At 34.0% G+C, this 18,012-nt stretch overlaps 2 protein-coding genes across 6 annotated transcripts; both read right to left on the bottom strand.

Moving 5' to 3' along the window:
• Positions 1–5,588, bottom strand: LOC117928609 (uridine 5'-monophosphate synthase-like). Of its 2 annotated transcripts, none has more exons than XM_034848538.1 (4): positions 4,618–5,588; positions 1,910–1,992; positions 1,735–1,813; positions 1–608 (listed from the first exon to the last, which is right to left on the bottom strand). In XM_034848538.1, the coding sequence occupies exons 1-4, from the start codon at positions 4,930–4,932 to the stop codon at positions 504–506; spliced, it is 582 nt and encodes a 193-aa protein (XP_034704429.1). In that variant the 5' UTR covers positions 4,933–5,588; the 3' UTR covers positions 1–503. The 2 variants fall into 2 exon arrangements, with proteins under 2 accessions (XP_034704429.1, XP_034704428.1); XM_034848537.1 differs by lacking the exon at positions 1–608 and adding an exon at positions 1,461–1,635.
• An 840-nt stretch (positions 5,589–6,428) lies between these two features.
• On the bottom strand, positions 6,429–12,534 carry LOC117928606 (putative disease resistance RPP13-like protein 1). Of its 4 annotated transcripts, XR_004653587.1 has the most exons (6): positions 9,829–12,534; positions 8,367–9,765; positions 8,191–8,243; positions 7,257–7,554; positions 7,106–7,157; positions 6,429–6,805 (listed from the first exon to the last, which is right to left on the bottom strand). XR_004653587.1 is itself a non-coding variant. In XM_034848532.1 (3 exons), exons 1-2 carry the CDS (start codon positions 12,529–12,531, stop codon positions 8,236–8,238), a joined length of 4,173 nt encoding a protein of 1,390 aa, XP_034704423.1. In that variant the 5' UTR covers positions 12,532–12,534; the 3' UTR covers positions 6,429–6,805; positions 8,191–8,235. The 4 variants fall into 4 exon arrangements, 1 of the variants encoding a protein (XP_034704423.1); XR_004653585.1 differs by having other exon boundaries at positions 8,367–12,534; XR_004653586.1 differs by having other exon boundaries at positions 7,257–7,470; positions 8,367–12,534.
• Between the last annotated feature and the right edge of the window lie 5,478 nt (positions 12,535–18,012).

Raw genomic sequence — 18,012 nt, 5'->3', positions numbered from 1 at the left:
TTAAAAAGAAAAAGATAATCAGATTATTTTCAAGCTAGACCAAAGGAGAAAGGGATAAATAAGCCACACCAAGCTCGTGAACAACCATAAAGAAAATCAATCAGGTTCAGATGCTTTCTCTGATACTCACATCTAAATAGCAAAGTGATTTTTGAGCTCTCTGAAGAAAAGAAGAGAACAGCATGAATAAATAAAGGTGAAACCCACAGTGACCATACCTGGAGGACCCAAAAGCCCTCTCTAGAAGCTAAGGCTCCTCTGCTCTGCTCCTCTCCAATCCGTTTCCAGATGTTCCTCCTCCTCAAGGCCCTGCTCTCTAAAAATGCTCTTCGTTCAAATCCTCTCTACTCTGTTTTTCTCTTCTCCAAAGATGCTTTCCCAACCGCCGCCTTTTTCTCCCAAAATGGAAGGTCCTCTCCTTGCCCTAGAATTGCGTGCTCAAACCCTCGCCGAAAATGGCAATAAAAAGGCTCAAATGGATGGCCAAGTGAGGGCACTTGTCCTCATCTGGGTAGGCCAAATAAAAGCTCAAATGGGCCTACTCTCTTTAAAAAAAGGGCCAAGCCCAACAAAGACAGCCCAAAAAAGAAAGAGTCCCAAGGGGTGGTCTACAAATATATTAAATTTAAATACATTTTAGTATTATATAATATTATTCAATCTAATTTTAGTAATATATCCTAATAAAAACATAAAATAATATTTAAAAATGTAATATTATTTTTGGATCATATAACATTAATTGAAAAGTATTTAATGTAACAAAATGTTACAATTACAAAAGTGTAACTATGTCATACACAGATTTAATTAAACAAAATTTTAAAAACTCACTATATAAAAAACTAATCAATGCAAAGGAATTTTACATATTAAAATCTCATATCAAATTCTCATCCAATTTAATGACTCGAGTAGAAAATTCATACTACATATATGGATTGTAATATATTAAATTTAAATATATTTTAATATTATATAATATTGTTCAATCTAATTTTAGTAATATATCCTAATAAAAATATAAAATAATATATAAAAATAAAAATATCATGTTGTTGCAAAATAACCATAAGTGGCAAATTTTGTGTCTAAATTTCTATATCATTTTTTACTAACAAAAAATTCAACAAAATATTTCATCGTCAAAATATATATCTTGAAAAAAAAAAATCATCCTTAAATGTCTACTTTCATAGCCAAATTTTTTATGAATAACTTACTTATGTGAATGTCTTCATATCAGTATATTTGGCGACAAAAGCTATATTTTTGTCTCTAAATCTCTCTAACATTTTTAGTAACAAAACATTAAATAAATTATTTCATCGCCAAAATATATATCTTGCAACAAAAAAAAAATCATCCCTAAATGTCTACTTTCGTCGCAAAATTGATTATGAACAACTTATTTTTTTTGAAAGTTTGCATATTAATATAATTGGAAACAAAAAGATACATTTTTCGTCTCTAAAACTATGTATATAAAAATATTGAGACAATTTTTTAATTTCGTCGCTAATTGATACATTTAGGGACAATTTTTTTTCCCAATCTAAAAATTTTGTCGCTAATTATTCTATTTCTTGTAGTGATTTCTGCAACAAGCAACAGGCCCCTACCACGAGGCAAACCCTACGAATATTGCAAGAGTAATAAGAAATTAGAGAAACAATAGTTCTAAGGCTTTTCTACAAGTCCAGACTAATATTAGGTTAAACTATTAATGCAAACCTTCAGTTTCAGACCATCCACAATTCCAGGACCAGAGATTATGTCAGCATTAACTATATTTGCCCCGTCCAATATCCGTCTGCAAACAGCAGTGCCAAGAATTGTTAAGAAAATGTAAGAAAAGCAACAGAAAAAGAAATTAAGACATACCATATGCAGGAAAAGTGAGACTCACCCTTCATACTGCATGGTCACTATGTTACCAATGTCAGCAAACTTACGATCTTCAAAGATTAAGAAGTTATGTCTCTCTGCAATCTTCAAAAGGATTAAACATAGAATCAACAATAACTTAACAATAACTACAATAAGACTACCCAATAAGCTAATGACAAAACTCAAAACTTTGGAACTGCTATTGCATAAGGAACATTGATGCCTGACAATTCAAAGACAAGGAAAGCAAATAGAGAGTATCTATGCTTACAACCCTATTCTTTTTATCAGAGCCTTTTTTTTTTTTTTTTTTGGTTTTGTTTTAGGTAAATCTTTGTCCCTACTAGGACTTGAACCTAGCACCTCCCACAAACCCTCCCCATCCCTTTACCACTTGGGCCAAGCCTCAAGGGCTTCTTTTTATCAGAGCTAATAAGCCTAATTTAATTCCAAAAGAGATGATACAATAAAAATAATGAAAATTTCCCCTAAATAATGCTATATGGCTTATGGGAAACAGAGAAAGAAAGCTTTTCCATGTTAACCATTTTAACAATATATGAAAACAAAGAAGATTTCCAAACGCTACATCCCATTAACTAAAAAGATAAATCATTTCTCTCTCTATTTGCTACTTTATACATGTCAAGCTACATGGCTTCCATAAGAAGACATGAAAATGGATATTATTTAGCAAATTTATTATGGTAAAGAAAGATTGAGTTTAATTGAGAACAATGAGTTAAGAGGTAAACTGGTAAAGAGAGGTCTATAGTGATCTTATGTTTTCAGAACCTATCATCCAAACTGAATGTGGAAGCTATAACTTTTAACATATTTTCAGGTTGAGAGTGGGAAAATGTCAAGGAGGCAATGGTGGACTGTGGAAAGTGATCAAGAGATAAGGTTCACAATTGGAGATTGGAACGGTTCTTCAATGCTCCTATTCTCGACCCTCCATTTTTGCTCACAATAAACCTTGGCAACATTTGCAAATTTGTAAGGTTGCCCATTTGGAAAGACATTTCTTTTAGTTTACTTGCACTGGTGATAACAAAATGCCAAAGGTTTATTATCTTTCCAATCCCTGTGGGCAACCCAATGAGTTCACCACAATCGCATAATATCAATGTTTGTAAATTATAAAGACAACTCATTGAATCTGGTAGCCTTCTTATTAAACAATTAGATAAATTAAGATATCATAGGTGTTTTAGCTCACCAATTGAATTTGGTAGCTCACTTATGTAATAGCCAGCCAAAGATAGTATCCGTAAGCATCTCATTCCCTTGAGAAGGCCATGTAGCACTTTCATAGATATATATCCCCTATCCCATGAACCTTGAATATTTGTTGGTAATGCTACTAATGATTGGAGATTTTTCACCTTACCAAATGTATCAAATTTTCTAGCAATCTCATAAGTTTGACAAATAAAAGATGAATGACGAGTTCTTTCATAAATAGTATGTTGCTGATTATTTTCCCCTTTGTCCTCGAAGTTAAAACATACATCTCCAAAAACAAATTGAGCAAGATCATTAATGAGATCATGCATAACAAATTTTGATGACCTGCAATTTGATTGTTGTAAAAATAACCTCACTAATAATTCAAGAAAGTTTTCAACACCTATGTCCTCCAATGATTTCTTTCCTTTTGTTTGGTGCAAGAATCCCTCTCCCATCCATAGCAAGGCTAATTCACCCACCTCAAATTCATAATATTTTGGAAATATAGCACAATATGCAAAACAACACTTCAAATGAGAAGGAAGATGGTGATGACTCAATTTGAGAGCTGGAGGAATATTGTTTTCTCTTTTGGTAAGTACCATACCTTGCTTTTTAATAGTTGGTCCTATGCATCATGATCTAGTTTTGTGCGCAGCATTCCTCCTAAGGTCCTTGCAGACAAAGGTAACCCTTTGCACTTCTTCACTATTTTTTTACCTACTTTCAGGTGTGGATGAGTATCAAAGTTTCTTGTACCTAGTGTTTGTTGGGCAAACAAAGATAAGCAGTCATCATTTGATAACTCCTGGAGGACATAGGGTGAACTAGCTCCGATTGTTGATACAACCCCTTCATTACGAGTTGTGACAATAACCCTGCCGCCTTGTGCTCTGGTCCTCATGGGAGCGTATAAAACATCCAATTTATCACAAATCTCATTCCGGACGTCGTCTAAAACAAGAAGAAATTTTTTTCCCAAGAGTTCCTCCTTCAGTTTGACTTGAAGCTGATTGAGATCATTGACATCAGACATACAAGAAGCAACTGACTGAAGAATTGTCTTGGTTACCCTAATGACATCAAAATCATCTGACACACAAACCCATACTCTTAAATTGAAATGACTCTTCACTTTGTCATGGTTGTAGGCAAGCTGAGTAAGAGTAGTTTTGCCCACGCCTCCCATGCCAATTATGGGAATTACAGGGACTGTATTATCACTTGGCTCATCCTCGAGCAACAGGTTGACTATGGCTTCTTTATCAGTTCCCTACTATAAACACGAGACTCATCTACCAAAGAAGTGGTGGGTGGTATTTCGCTTATTCTGTTAGACCCCCAGCAATGTTCTCTGTTAAACAGAGATCATCTTTTTGTGCTGAAATATCTTGCAATCTGGTAGTGATCTTCTTAATCTTGGAACTCATCTTAAGATTAAACTTAAGGGCACAGAGTAAAACTAGTACAGCAAGAAGGGATAAGGCTCTGTACCTCACTTGTGCAGACTTGAGGTTCTGCCTTCAACTCACGTGGCAAAGCTTCAGTGGTGAACTCGTCCAAGAAGTCTTCCACATCATAAGCCAAGTCCCTGAGGTCGCCAAGCCAGATCTCCATCAATGGATTCGTCATCTGCTTCTCCTTTGCATCATCAAGCACAACATATATTTTTGATAGCATCTTCTTCCACTTGTTGATATCAGCATAGACCAGCTCTGGGCTTGCAAAGTTCAGCAGCTCAGGGGAGGCCAATATGTCGAACGGTGTCTCAATGAAAGTAGACGGTACCACCTCTCCAAAAAAAGCCATGGTTTCTTGTAGGAGACAGATTATGGGAAATCAAACAGAAAGAAGGAACACGAAATCTGAAAAACAGAACCAGAAGGAATCAGTTTGTGCTGTGTTGCCAAAGCTCAAGCAATGTCCTAAAATAATTCCCTTGCAGGCAAAGCAAAGGATCACTTGGCTCGGATTTCTTCTATTAATCTTGGCTTTACAATTCCAAAGAGAAATGGAACTTTTCCCTTTGTCCTTTTATTCACTCCTTTCATGTGCACTAAAGGATAACTACTAAGCCAGCATTGAGAAAGAAGAGGACTGGAGGACATATACCTTGCCTCTCCTTTAATCCAACAGGGTATATCTTGTGAGGAGTACCTTCATACAGATTGAGAAGATATGATCTGTTTGTGCCAGTTTCATGGTTTTATAATCCTCATATATATGCCTTTGGCAAGAGAGTACTATAGACATCAACTCTGGATTTAGTTGGAAACAATGCAAAATCGTGACAAGTTATGAAACAGTACAACTTTTAAGCAGAGAGGAATTTGGTGCAACAGAAGGTAGAAAATTCAAGAATGTATAGACATCTAAAAATTTTGGTTTTATGCTTATTGAATGATGAAAAAACTATTTGTTCTTGGCTTCATTTTATGGCCTTAGGGACAAGAAGAAAGTGGACGTTTGGAATCTTATGACAGGTTGGAATGGGAGCTGGTCAAGCTTTTTTTCATCTTCTCATCCAAAAGTGAATATATATATATATATATATATATATATCCTTCTCTAACTTATTCCCCTTGCAAGTAGTGTATTTGTTCAGAAAGGGGAAGCTATCCTTTTTTTCTAAGTCAATGCTCGGAAAATAAAGCTATAATCAGCAACTAAACTTCCATAATTTTCAGTGCATCAATCAGATCTCCTCCACATTATTAAAACATTTAGGCTCCATTTCCTGCATGATGGTATCTAGCTGTTTCAGAAAGGTGAAATTCTGGAGAGCCAAGGAGGCTAGGAACTCCATTATCCAGATTCCAAGAGAGGTGAGAGATGTAGGAAGAAGACACTCATCATTTGAAAGGAAACCATTTATGAGAGAACATCTCAAATACACAATGACCGGACTTATGTGTTAACAAAAAAGTATTTTATTTCATTTTTTATACATTATTTTCAATAGAAAATTGTTCTCGTTTTCACAATCAAACAGGCTCTAGACTTTCTAACTTTTCTCTCACTAGCCTAAGCAACTTAAGCAACACTAACAAGACAACTATATTTTGGGTTAAGCTTCCAATTGTGTTGATTGCTGGAGTTGAAGTTCTGGCTACACCTAGACATGTACGTTTACAGTTTCATTTTGAGTTGTGTCATCAGCCCCTCATCCTCTAAGACAAAAAAGTTTATGACACAAGAAATGGACATTTGTGAAAGTAATAAAATTAAAGGTACACCAAGATTTATGTGGAAAACCCTCCAATAATGAGGGAAAAACCACGGGCCAGTATAGAAATAATCCACTATGGTAAAAAGGATATTGCTATATTCTCACAAATTTCTTTTTAAAAAGAAAGGAAAAAAACACTTGAGGAATTACAACTTTTAAGAAAATAAAAATGTTCAAATCACCGTACCAGAGAACCAAATCCTGTAGAAACATCTGCAGCTAATGTCTAAGGAGAAAACAAGTTTCACATTTCTTACATTCTACACTAAGCACCAAAACCAAATATGGTTGATTTTGCTTGAGCCACTACAAATGTAATAGCACAACATTGACGTCCTTAAGTTGAGTTCTTCTTGGAGAGCCATAAGCATCAAAATTCCTTTCATTTTTATGCCATCAACTAGCAGAAAAGTCATTGTATGGCAAATCCATCAAGCTTCCACCACCTACCACCTTATATTCAGGAAGTACCAAAAAAAAGGAAAAAAGGGTTAGCCCAACTGAATAGAATATGTCTAACCCAAGCATTGCAAATGTGATCATTGCCCCCAATGTGAAATGCCCCTTAACACTCACATATACACAAACAATGAACTATAAAAGTGCTCATTGAAATTCTATTTAAGAAGCACTTGAGCTGGTGGTAAAAATACAATGGCATGAAAATTATGACTTACACAACAAAGAAACCTACGAACTCTACTCAACAAACAAAAAGGAAAACCATCAACTATGATTGAGTCAATAACATACCATCATACATTTGTTAGGAACCTAGTCTGCCACTGCATTATTTTTCTCCCTCCTACATGTAGAAAAGAAGTTTCTATTAATTATAGAAGTGAAACCCTATATTTAGACCAAGAAAAAACAGACTTAAGCATCTGTGGTTAGTCAAACATACCTGGGTGAAAGAAAGAATGATCTATCTCTCAACTTCTAGAGTAGGAATAACACAATTCAATATAAATTCATATTTCCAATGAGGTCATGTTGCTGAATGTTGGAGATTTAGGCAATGCTGATCCAAATTTTCTCCTTTCTCCTTTCTCCTTTAAGCAATTTTGTCTCACAACAGGAGAATTCTGGATTTCAAGCACTAGTTGTTGCATTCAGCTCTTTCTTCAGCAAAAAGGACCAAAGCTTAGGACAACTTGAGATCAATAGCACTTGAAGAAACTTTCAGCAAAAATTAAGCTTACCTGAAGTTACAGGAACAAGCAGAATGAATTTTTTTATCCGTAAAGGCCTAGTAATGGAAAAATTAGGGAGTTAAGATTATTATTCTGATGTTAATGGAATTATGGGAGTAGCTTAATAATGGGCTGGTCTTTGCTTCCATTTTTGTGATTGAAAAATAAAATCCAATTTGAAATTGATTCATGTGTTAAAAACCTAGCTATTTCCCTCTACATAGGGATGTGAAAATCTTAGGCCAATCATATTTACATGTTAATTTAAATATTTGAGAAATTAAGAAGTCAATACCATTTCTATGGACAAAAACCAGCTTCATCAAATTGTTGGAATAGAAATAAGCAAATGTGTTCGAATAATTGAATGAAAAAAACAGGTCAATTGGAACTGAACTAAGCAAGTGCAACCAGAAATCTTCTTAAGATCGACTTGAATTTCATCAGCCTCTTTTATACTTCTTACATACAACAGTATGAGGTCTGTTGGCGTAAGGGTGGCATGCAAAAGGAAATATGATTTAATTATGTAGAAAGAGAAATACACTAGAAACATTTTAGAGAACAAGGAAATAAGATAGATGAGAAAAGAAGATTCTCACAATTTTAAAATTTAGATGGGAAAATTTGAATTGCCGAACATACCTAGTTGAAATTAAGGAAGGGAGAGTGATCTAAGATTCAATCCACCTACAACCCTGGAAAGACATCTCTTGGTTACAAAATTGCATTAAGATAGAAAAATGTAAAATAAACAAAAACTCAAAAGTAAAAAATAAAAGAAATTTGAACTAAGTTGCGAATGGGCATGCTTCAACTACCTTCATTAATGCGGGGGATGTGGGCGACGTTGGACCAATATTCTCCTCCCTCCTTCAAGTATCTTTCTTTTATGGTAGGACAACCATATATGTCAAGTTCTGCAAGTGTTGCAGGAAGCGACCCTAAGGACCGGAGGTTAGGGCAATTTATGATATGTAAGAATCGAAGAGAGATGAGGTTGCGGAGAGCCAAGAAGGCTAGGGATTCCATTCCTTTGATTTTAAGGGAGGTGAGAGAAATGGGAAGAAGACACTCTTCATCGGGGAAGGAAACCATATTTGGAAACATGTTTCTAATAGTCAATTTAGAAAGAGAGGTGAGGGTGTCAAGGCCCCACTCAGACATGGGAGTTTTCAGATTCTTACAGTTAGCGATCTCAAGTGATGTTAGGTTAGGGGCCAAACCCTCTTCCGGAAAGGACTCCAATCCTGGGCATTCGGATATGGTCAGGCTGCGCAGAGATTTGAGGTTTCTCATTTGATGTGTTAGAGATTTAAGATTCTCACATCTCTCAATTTCAAGGTATTCAAGGTTAGGGATGGACAAGCCTCTTTCTGGAAAGCACTCCAGACCACAAACATTTATTCTCAACTGCCGAAGGCTGTCAAGGCATCCTTGTAGGCTTTTCAGATTTGGATACCACTCAAGTTGTAAATACTCTAGGGCTGTACTGTTGGGTGCAATTTTCTGTGACACTGACTCCAAGTTTGTGCATCGAGCAATAGTAAGTTTCTTGAGAGTAGAGGGTAACTCCCCTGTTGGAAAGGAATTAAGAGAGGAGCAATTCCTTATCCACAAATCTTCAAGACAACAAGTGTTGCTGCTGGAGGTCGAATTGTGGTGCATCAGCCCCTCTGGTAGAGACTCAAGACTTTGACAATCCCAAATATAAAGCTTCTTGAGTGTGGTGGGTAGCTCACCATTTGGGAAGCATTTGAGAAATGGAGAACCATTAATCGTCAAGACTTCAAGCGGACACGAGTTGTAGTTATGAGGCAGCGATTTTAGACCCCCACAATAGAACAACTTAAGGCGTCTTAGCATTGGTGGGAAACCCGAATCAGGAAATGACTCTAGTTTGAAGCATGCCATTATTTCCAGCTCTTCAAGACGTGTGAGAGTTTGCAATCCATTCGACAGCTTCTCCAGATTAGCACAATCACGTATTTCCAATTTTTTAAGATTGCAAGGCCGCCATTGCTCCTCCCACAAACATGTCAGCCCATCACAACCGTGTATCTTCAATTCTTGCAAGGCTACCAAGGATCCAGTAAATCCGGTCCTCAAACATGTCAATCTTGAAATCTGGATGAGATTTACAGTAACGAGGGATGGAAGATCAAACTGAGCACCTCCCAACACTGCCTCATCACATTCTTTTAAATTTAATTCACGGAGAGATGCAAGTTTTGGAAGCCCACACATCAATCCCGGACATTCTGACACTTCAAGCTCTACTAGGGACTGCAGGCATTTCGGTAATTCCCCAATCAGTTTTGGACATTTCCTTATCAAAAACTTTTCAAGATGGGGAAATGTACCCACATCTTCCTTAATGAAATTAGAATGAGACCAACTTTCCCATTCTGGCATATCCTCAAACCTCAACTCCTTCAAAGATGCAAAAGGATTCATACTCTCTCCATAAAATTCAGCACCTATGCTTTTAACTTGGCTCATACCTTCAATACACAAAACCTTGAGCACCGATAGTCCACCCAGATTTTGTAACAACATGCATTTTTTGCAATTTTTGAGAGCTAGTTCCACCATTACTGAGAATGAGGGATCTCCTAACCAACTTGGAAATTTGGATCCACCATAAAATGCAATTGTGAGCCTTCTTAAATTTTCACGAGGCTGCAGGGACTCCAAGACACTTAATTCACGTTTATCGTTTCGTGCATCCCAACAATCATTACTCCACTCCATGGTCAACCCTTCAATTTTTGTTTTATCTTTTAAATTAGCAGCTCTTGCATCTCCAACATCCACTACCTCTTGCAACCCAGAAATAGAAAGCACTCCTTTGAGGTTCGAACAATTCTTGAGTTCTTCAATTCCAACTGCTCTACTTTTGCTCACAATGAACCTAGTCAACACTTGCAAATTTGTGAGGTTGCTAAATTGGAAAGGCATTTCTCGTAGTTCACTTGTACCCGTAATATCAAGGTGTCGAAGGTTTTTCAGCTTTCCAAGCCCAATAGGCCATTGGGTAAGTCGATAACAACCACGTAATATCAATGTTTGTAAATTATAAAGATGGCCCACTGAATTAGGTAGACTTTGTATCTTAGATTCGGAAAAATTGAGATAACGCAGATGTATTAACTCACCAATCGAACTTGGTACTTCACCCATGCGGTAACCAGCCAAAGATAGTACCCTTAAGCATCTCATTGGCATTATTAGGTCATGTACCACCTGCTTAGATATATATCCTAATGGATACTTCATGATTGATAATACTATTAACGTGCGTAGGTTCTTCGCTTTATCAAAGGCTTCAAATTTTCCAACAACCTCGCAAGCTTGCCGAGTGAAACCTGAATGACGAGCTCTTTCACAAATAGTATGTTGCTGATTATTTTCAATTTTTTCCTCCAAATTAAAGCATACACCTCCAGCAACGAATTGAGCAAGATCATGAACAAGATCATGCATCACAAATTGTGATGAACTATGATTTGATTGTTGGAAAAATGACCTTGCAAATAATTCATGAAAGAATTCGGTGCCTATCTCCTCCATTTGCTTCTGTCTTTTTACTTGCTGCAAGAATCCCTCTCCCATCCACAGCAAGACTAATTCATCCACATCGAATTCGTAGTCCTTTGGAAATATAGAGCAATAAGCAAAGCAGCACTTCAAATGTGAAGGAAGATGATGATTACTCAATTTGAGAGCTGGAAGAATAGTGTTATTCTCTTGATCTGGTAAGTCCCATATCTTGCTTTTCAGTATATCCTTCCACGCATCACGATTCAGTTTTGTGCGCAACATTCCTCCCAAGGCCTTTGCAGCCAAAGGTAGCCCTTTGCACTTTTTCACTATTTCTTCACCAACATCTCTCAGGTGTGGATGATTATGGAAGTTTCCTGTACCTAATGCTTGCTGGGCAAACAAAGACAAACACTCATCATTGGATAACTCCTTGAGGGGATAGGCTGAGCTGGCTCCGATGGCTGATACAACCCCTTGATTACGAGTTGTGACAATAACCCTGCTGCCTTGTGCTCCAGTCCTCATTGGAGCGTACAAAGTATCCCATTTATCACAATTCTGATTCCAAACATCGTCTAAAACAAGAAGAAACTTTGTTCCAGAGAGTTTCTCTTTCAGTTTGACTTGAAGCAGGTTGAGATCGTTGAAATCGGACATATCAGAAGCAACAGACTGAACAATTGTCTTTGTTGCCCTCAAGACATCAAAATCATCAGAGACACAAGCCCAAACTCTTAGATCAAAATGACTCTCCACTTTGTCATCGTTGTAGGCAAGCTGAGCAAGAGTAGTTTTGCCCACGCCTCCCATGCCAATTATGGGAATGACACGGACTGCGTCATCACTTGGCTCATGATCGTGGAGCAACAAGTCAAGTATGGCTGCTTTATCTGTTTCCCTACCATAAACACGCGATTCATCTACCAAAGAAGTGGTGGGTAGTATTTCTGTTGGTTTGGCGGACCTTTTCCCGGTAACTTTTTCAGTTAAAAGGAGATTAGTTTGCTGTGAAGAAATATCTTGCAACCTTTCAGTGATCTTCTCTATCTTGGACCTCATCTCAACATTGAACTTAATAGCACTTGGAGTGAAGCTAGTACAACAAGAAGGGATAAGGCTCCGGAACTTACTTGTACTGGGTTGAGTTTCCGCCATCAACTTCCGCCCCAAAGCTTCAGTGGCCAATTCGTCCAGGATGTCCTCCACATCATAAGCCAAGTCTCTGAGGTCGTCAAGCCATATCTTCACCACTTGCTTTTCCATCTGCTTCTCCTCCGCATCCTCCAGCACGGCATGAATTTTCTTCAGTGTTTTCTCCCACTTGTTGAGCTCAGCATGAACTTGCACTTGGCGAGCATAATCGAGCAGGTCAGAAGAGATCAACTTGTCGAACAGGGTGTCAAAGAAAGAAGAGAGAATAGCCTCTCCAACAAAAGCCATGGAAGCAAGTACGAGAAATCAAAGGCAGAGAAACGACTCAGAATCAGAACAGCACAAGTAGAAAGCCAGACAAGGTTGGTTATGAAGCAATTATAGATTAAAATGTCATTCCTCTTTGACCACACCCATATTCATCACTTTGTACGGTTGAGATCCTCCAATCAAATTGTGATTATAATAACATATTTGATGTTAGCACACTGTATTAAGATTCCCTTTTATTAATCTAATGATACTTAACAACTCCTGCAATTGCTCTTTTATTAATACTCATCACATTAATTAAAAATTCATCTAAAATGTAAGGAATCTCCAGAAAATTTCTTGACGTGTGTGTGCATATTTTTATATTGCAAGTGGGTTTCCCACTCTATATTTTAGATTAATCTTAACAGCTGCCCTTTGTCCCCATCTAATTTGGATCAGGAATATTGTCGGCCAACCAGAAAACTATCTGTTTTTTACTCTTCAGAACAGAAAATAGATTTTTTTTTTATTGTTTTCATTTATTTTTGAATGCTATTTTTAAAAAATAATTATGCGAATATGCAAAATAATTAAAAATAAAACATTAGATGTAGAAATTATTTTTAAAACATATTTAAAAATATTAAAAATATTTTAGATTTTCAAATTGACTTTTATTCTATAAAACAGTTTAAAAAAAATATTCTAAAAAGCCGTTTTTCATAACTATTTTAAAAAACAATTACTAAAGAAAACGTTAGTGTCTCTTTTCTAAGAAAAAAGAATTGAAACTCATTTTAATTCTAAATTTATTAACTTTTATTTAATAAAACTACCTTGTTAACTCCTAGAAAAAACAAATTTTAATTTTGATTTTGAATCTCACGTTTGATTTTGATTTGTTTAATTTATTAGGGTTCGCCAACTCGTGGAGTGCGAGTAAGGACAAAAATATCAGGATATATCGACAATATATCAGAAAAGGTGGATGCAATGTATAGGTAAAATATATTATCCGATAGAAATATCTTGATGATATATCGGTAATCACGGATATATCGACGATACAAGCAAAATATCCGCCTTAAATGGAAAAATATTTAAAATTTTGAAAATATATTAGATATATAGAGATATATCGGTGAAAAATCGATTAAAAAATTAAATTATTATAAATAAGCTAATTTTAATTATATTATAATTTATTTTATATACTAAGTAAATATAAAACAAATACAAAATCATAAATATTTTATGTGAAAATGTACCAATATTTTTAAATAAAAATCATAAATACATTTAAATCACATAATCACTATAGTTGCAACAATTTAGTTTTAAATTAATAATTTTATTTTATTTTGATATTCAAGTATAATAATAATATATTGAGAATAAATTTACTTAATTAGTATATTTTTAAATTAATACAATACTAAATTTAAATTAGTATATTTTTGATAATTAATTAATATATTTTCAATAGATGTAAGTAAATTTACTTAGTATAATAATATATTTAAATCACATAATTAATATATTTGTAATAATTTAACTTCCTAATAAGTATACACTTACAAAATTTACTTTTCTTATTGACCAACACGATATAATTAAATTTAATATCCCAAATTATATATATATCATTTCTTTCAACAAAACAACTTTAAAATGTCTATTATACTTTTAATTTCATTTTTAAGAGTTTTTTCTCATATTTTCATAAGTTTTGATCAATTTTTGATCTATCGATATTTTGTGTCAAAATATCTATCGATATAACTCCGATATATCCGATATATTTATAAAATTTCATTATTGATATATTCGTGATTACTGATATTTTCATTTTTGAGCGTGAGACATTTAATAAATTAGTCTCCAACTTGTTGGTAATAGCATGGAGTTGTTGGGGGTGAGGTCCAAACCGGGTGTAAAGAAGAATTTGCATTATTGGTGGTAGTTGCATTTGTGGTGTTTGAAATAAGAGAAAATAAAAGAAAAGAAAATGGTTTTTGTAATACAGACTGTACACTAGAATATCCATGTTATTATTTAATAACATTGCTTAAAATTATTCAGAAGTCATCAAACATGTAGGCTATGTTTGGTTGTGGAAAATTTGAGTGAAAAAATTTGAGGAAAGTGGAAGGAAATAAAAAAAGTAAAGAAAAAAAATAGATTAAAAAATAATAAATTATTTTTATATGTTTATTTAAACTCGTTTAATTTATTTTTCTCCATTGTATTTGTTCGCGGTGCAACATATATGGTGAAGAAAAATTATAAGATTTTTTACGATTATGATGTTTTATGTCTATGCGGTAGTTGCTTGCTTTTCTCTCCTCTTCTCTCCCCTTCTCTCATTTTGTACTAATTTTCAACATAGTGAATTTTCTTCTTCTTCACTCGTAGTTTTTTTCATTTTTTTTACGTAAATTTGTGTGTTTTTATTTTATTTTTCTTCATATTATCTATCATCGTTTTTTCGTAACAATATTAAGATTAAATAATTTCAATTTACATAAATTTCTAAGTAATTTTAATTATATTTTATTTTCTTTCATATTTTTCATAGTAAAACTAAACATAAGAGAAATATTTTTCTTAGCATTTTTTTTAATTTTTCTTAATATTTTCTGGTAACAAAATATAGTTGTAGCCTTATTTAAGTGTTTTTCTATTGTACTAACTATATACTATTTTTTTTTATCAAAATTGAATTTCATCTGGAAATGGTATGATACACCTCATTTCTAAATTAACATATAAATAATATATATATATATATATATATATATATATATATATATATATATATATATATATATATATATTTTAATTTTTCTTTCCAAAAAAAAAAAAAACAAAAGAAAACCTATTTTACGTCTTGACTAATCTAACCTCAAATTAATTTCATGACATTACACATTTTTTTAAGTTAATCATTATAAGTGATTTCGTTTACATATTTTAATGACAAAATTTGTTTGAAGTACAATATTGTACAAAGTAAATGTAGAAAAAAAAAAGCCTTAAAAAACATAAGAAGTGACTTCTGCCAAAAGTAAAAGAAAAAATATTAAAAAAAGAAGAATATGTTTTCATGTTTTATTTTATTATAAGAAATATAAAAGAAATCAAACAAAATTAAAATTAGCCAAAATTTTATATATTTTAAAATTATTTAATCTTTATATATGAGAATTAAAGCAAGTTAAATGAGTTGAAGTAGCTTTTTTATTTTTCTTTTCTTATGATTTTCCTTCCTATTTTTTTCTTCCATTTTTCTTCAAATTTTCTGAATCCAAACATAACCTAAAAGTTTAAGAATATCAAGAGCTAACATGAGATGTGGAATTGACCAATTCAAAATTATTTTGGCATGCTTGATAGAACTATTGTCCATTTGGGGAAGTTTCTTCCTCTATAGAATTTGCCTATAAACTTTTTTAGATTTCTACAAGTTCATAGCAATTCAAGCACATTCATACCATTCCCTTCATTTTACAAATAATCAAAATCACTTTTTCTTTCCACCATTTACTCTTCAATGTTCTCCTTTCTCTTTAAATTAATATCCATCGTATCTCTAAAATTTTCTATAACCTTGAAAGAGCAGATATCCCCAAAGCAACTATGAGCTTTTTTAGATTTCTATGAGGTCATAGTAACTCAAGCACATTCATATCATTCCCTTCATTTTGAAAATCCTCAAAATCACTTTGTCATTCCATCATTAACTCTTCAATGTTCTCCTTTCTCTTTAAATTAGTATCCATCAATCAGATCTCCTCCACATTATTAAAATATTTAGGCTCCATTTCTTGCATGACGTTCTAAGGAGGCTAGGGACTCCATCATCCAGATTCCAAGAGAGGTGAGAGATATAAGAAGAAGACACTCATCATTTGAAAGGAAACCATTTCTGAGAGAACATCTCAAATGCACAATGACGAAATAAGCTTGGGACTTATAAGTTAACAAAAAAAGTATTTTATTTCATTTTTTATACATTATTTTCAATAGAAAATAGTTCTCATTTTCATTTTCAAACAGGTTTTAGATTTTCTAACTTTTCTCTCACTAGCCTAAGTAAATTAAGCAACATTGAAAAGACATCTATATTTTGGGTTAAGCTTCCAATTGCGTTGATTACTGGAGTTGAAGTTCTGGCTGCACCTAGACATGTATGTTTAAGGTTTCATTTTAAGTTGTGTCATCAGCCCCTCATCCTCTAAGACAAAAAAGTTTATGACACAAGAAATGGACATTCGTGAAAGCAATGAAATTAAAGGTACAACAAGATTTACGCAGAAAACCCTCCAATAATGAGGGAAAATCCATGGGCTAGTATAGAAATAATCCACTATGGTAAAAAGGATATTATAGTATCCTCACAAATTTCTTTTTAAAAAGAAAGGAAAAAAACTCGAGGTATTACAACTTTTAAGAAAATAAAAATGTTCAAATCATCATACCAGAGAACCAAATCCTATAGAAACATCTGCAGCTAATGTCTAAGGAGAAAACAAGCTTCACATTTCTTACATTCTACACTAAGCACCAAAACCAAAGATGGTTGATTTTGCTTCAGCGACTACAAATGTAAAAGCACAACATTGACGTCCTTAAGTTGAGTTCTTCTTGGAGAGCCAAAAGCGTCAAAATTCCTTTCATTTTTATGCCATCAACTAGCAGAAAAGTCATGGTATGGCAAATCCATCGAGCTTCCACCACCTACCAACTTACATTCAGAAAGTACCAAAAAAAGGGAAAAAAGGGTTAGCCCAATTGGATAGAATTTGCCTAACCAAGCATTGTAAGTGTGATAATTGCCCCCATTGTGAAATGCTCCTCAACACTTACATACACAAACAATGAACTATAAAAGTACTCATTGAAATTCTAATTAAGAAGCACTTGAGCTGGTGGAAGAAATACAATGGCATAAAAATTATGACTTACACAACAAAGAAACCTATGAATTCTATTCAACAAACAAAAAGGAAAACCATCAACTATGATTGAGTCAATAACATACCGTCATACATTTGTTAGGAACTTAGTCTGCCATTGCATTATTTTTCTCCCTCCTACATGTAGAAAAGAAGTTTCTATTAATTATAGAAGCGAAACCCCATATTTACACCAAGGAAAAACAGACTTAAGCATCGATGGTTAGTCAAGCATACCTGGGTGAAGGAAAGAATGATCTATCTCTCAACTTCTGGAGTAGGAATAACACAATTCAATATAAATTCATATTTCCAATGAGGTTGCTGAATGTTGGAGATGTAGGCAATACTGATCCAAACTTTCTCCTTTCTCTTTTAAGCAATTTTGTCTCACAACAGGAAAATTCTGGATTTCAAGCACTAGGTGTTGTGTTCAGCTCTTTCTTCAGCAAAAGGGACCAAAGCTTAGCACAGCTTGAGATCAATAGCACTTGAAGAAACTTTCAGCAAAAATTAATCTTACCTGAAGTTAGAGGAACAAGCAGAATGAATTTTC

The sequence above is a fragment of the Vitis riparia genome, chromosome 13, assembly GCF_004353265.1.
Source record: "Vitis riparia cultivar Riparia Gloire de Montpellier isolate 1030 chromosome 13, EGFV_Vit.rip_1.0, whole genome shotgun sequence".
Classification (NCBI taxonomy): Eukaryota; Viridiplantae; Streptophyta; class Magnoliopsida; order Vitales; family Vitaceae; genus Vitis; species Vitis riparia.
This window is presented reverse-complemented; position numbering and strand designations above follow the sequence as displayed.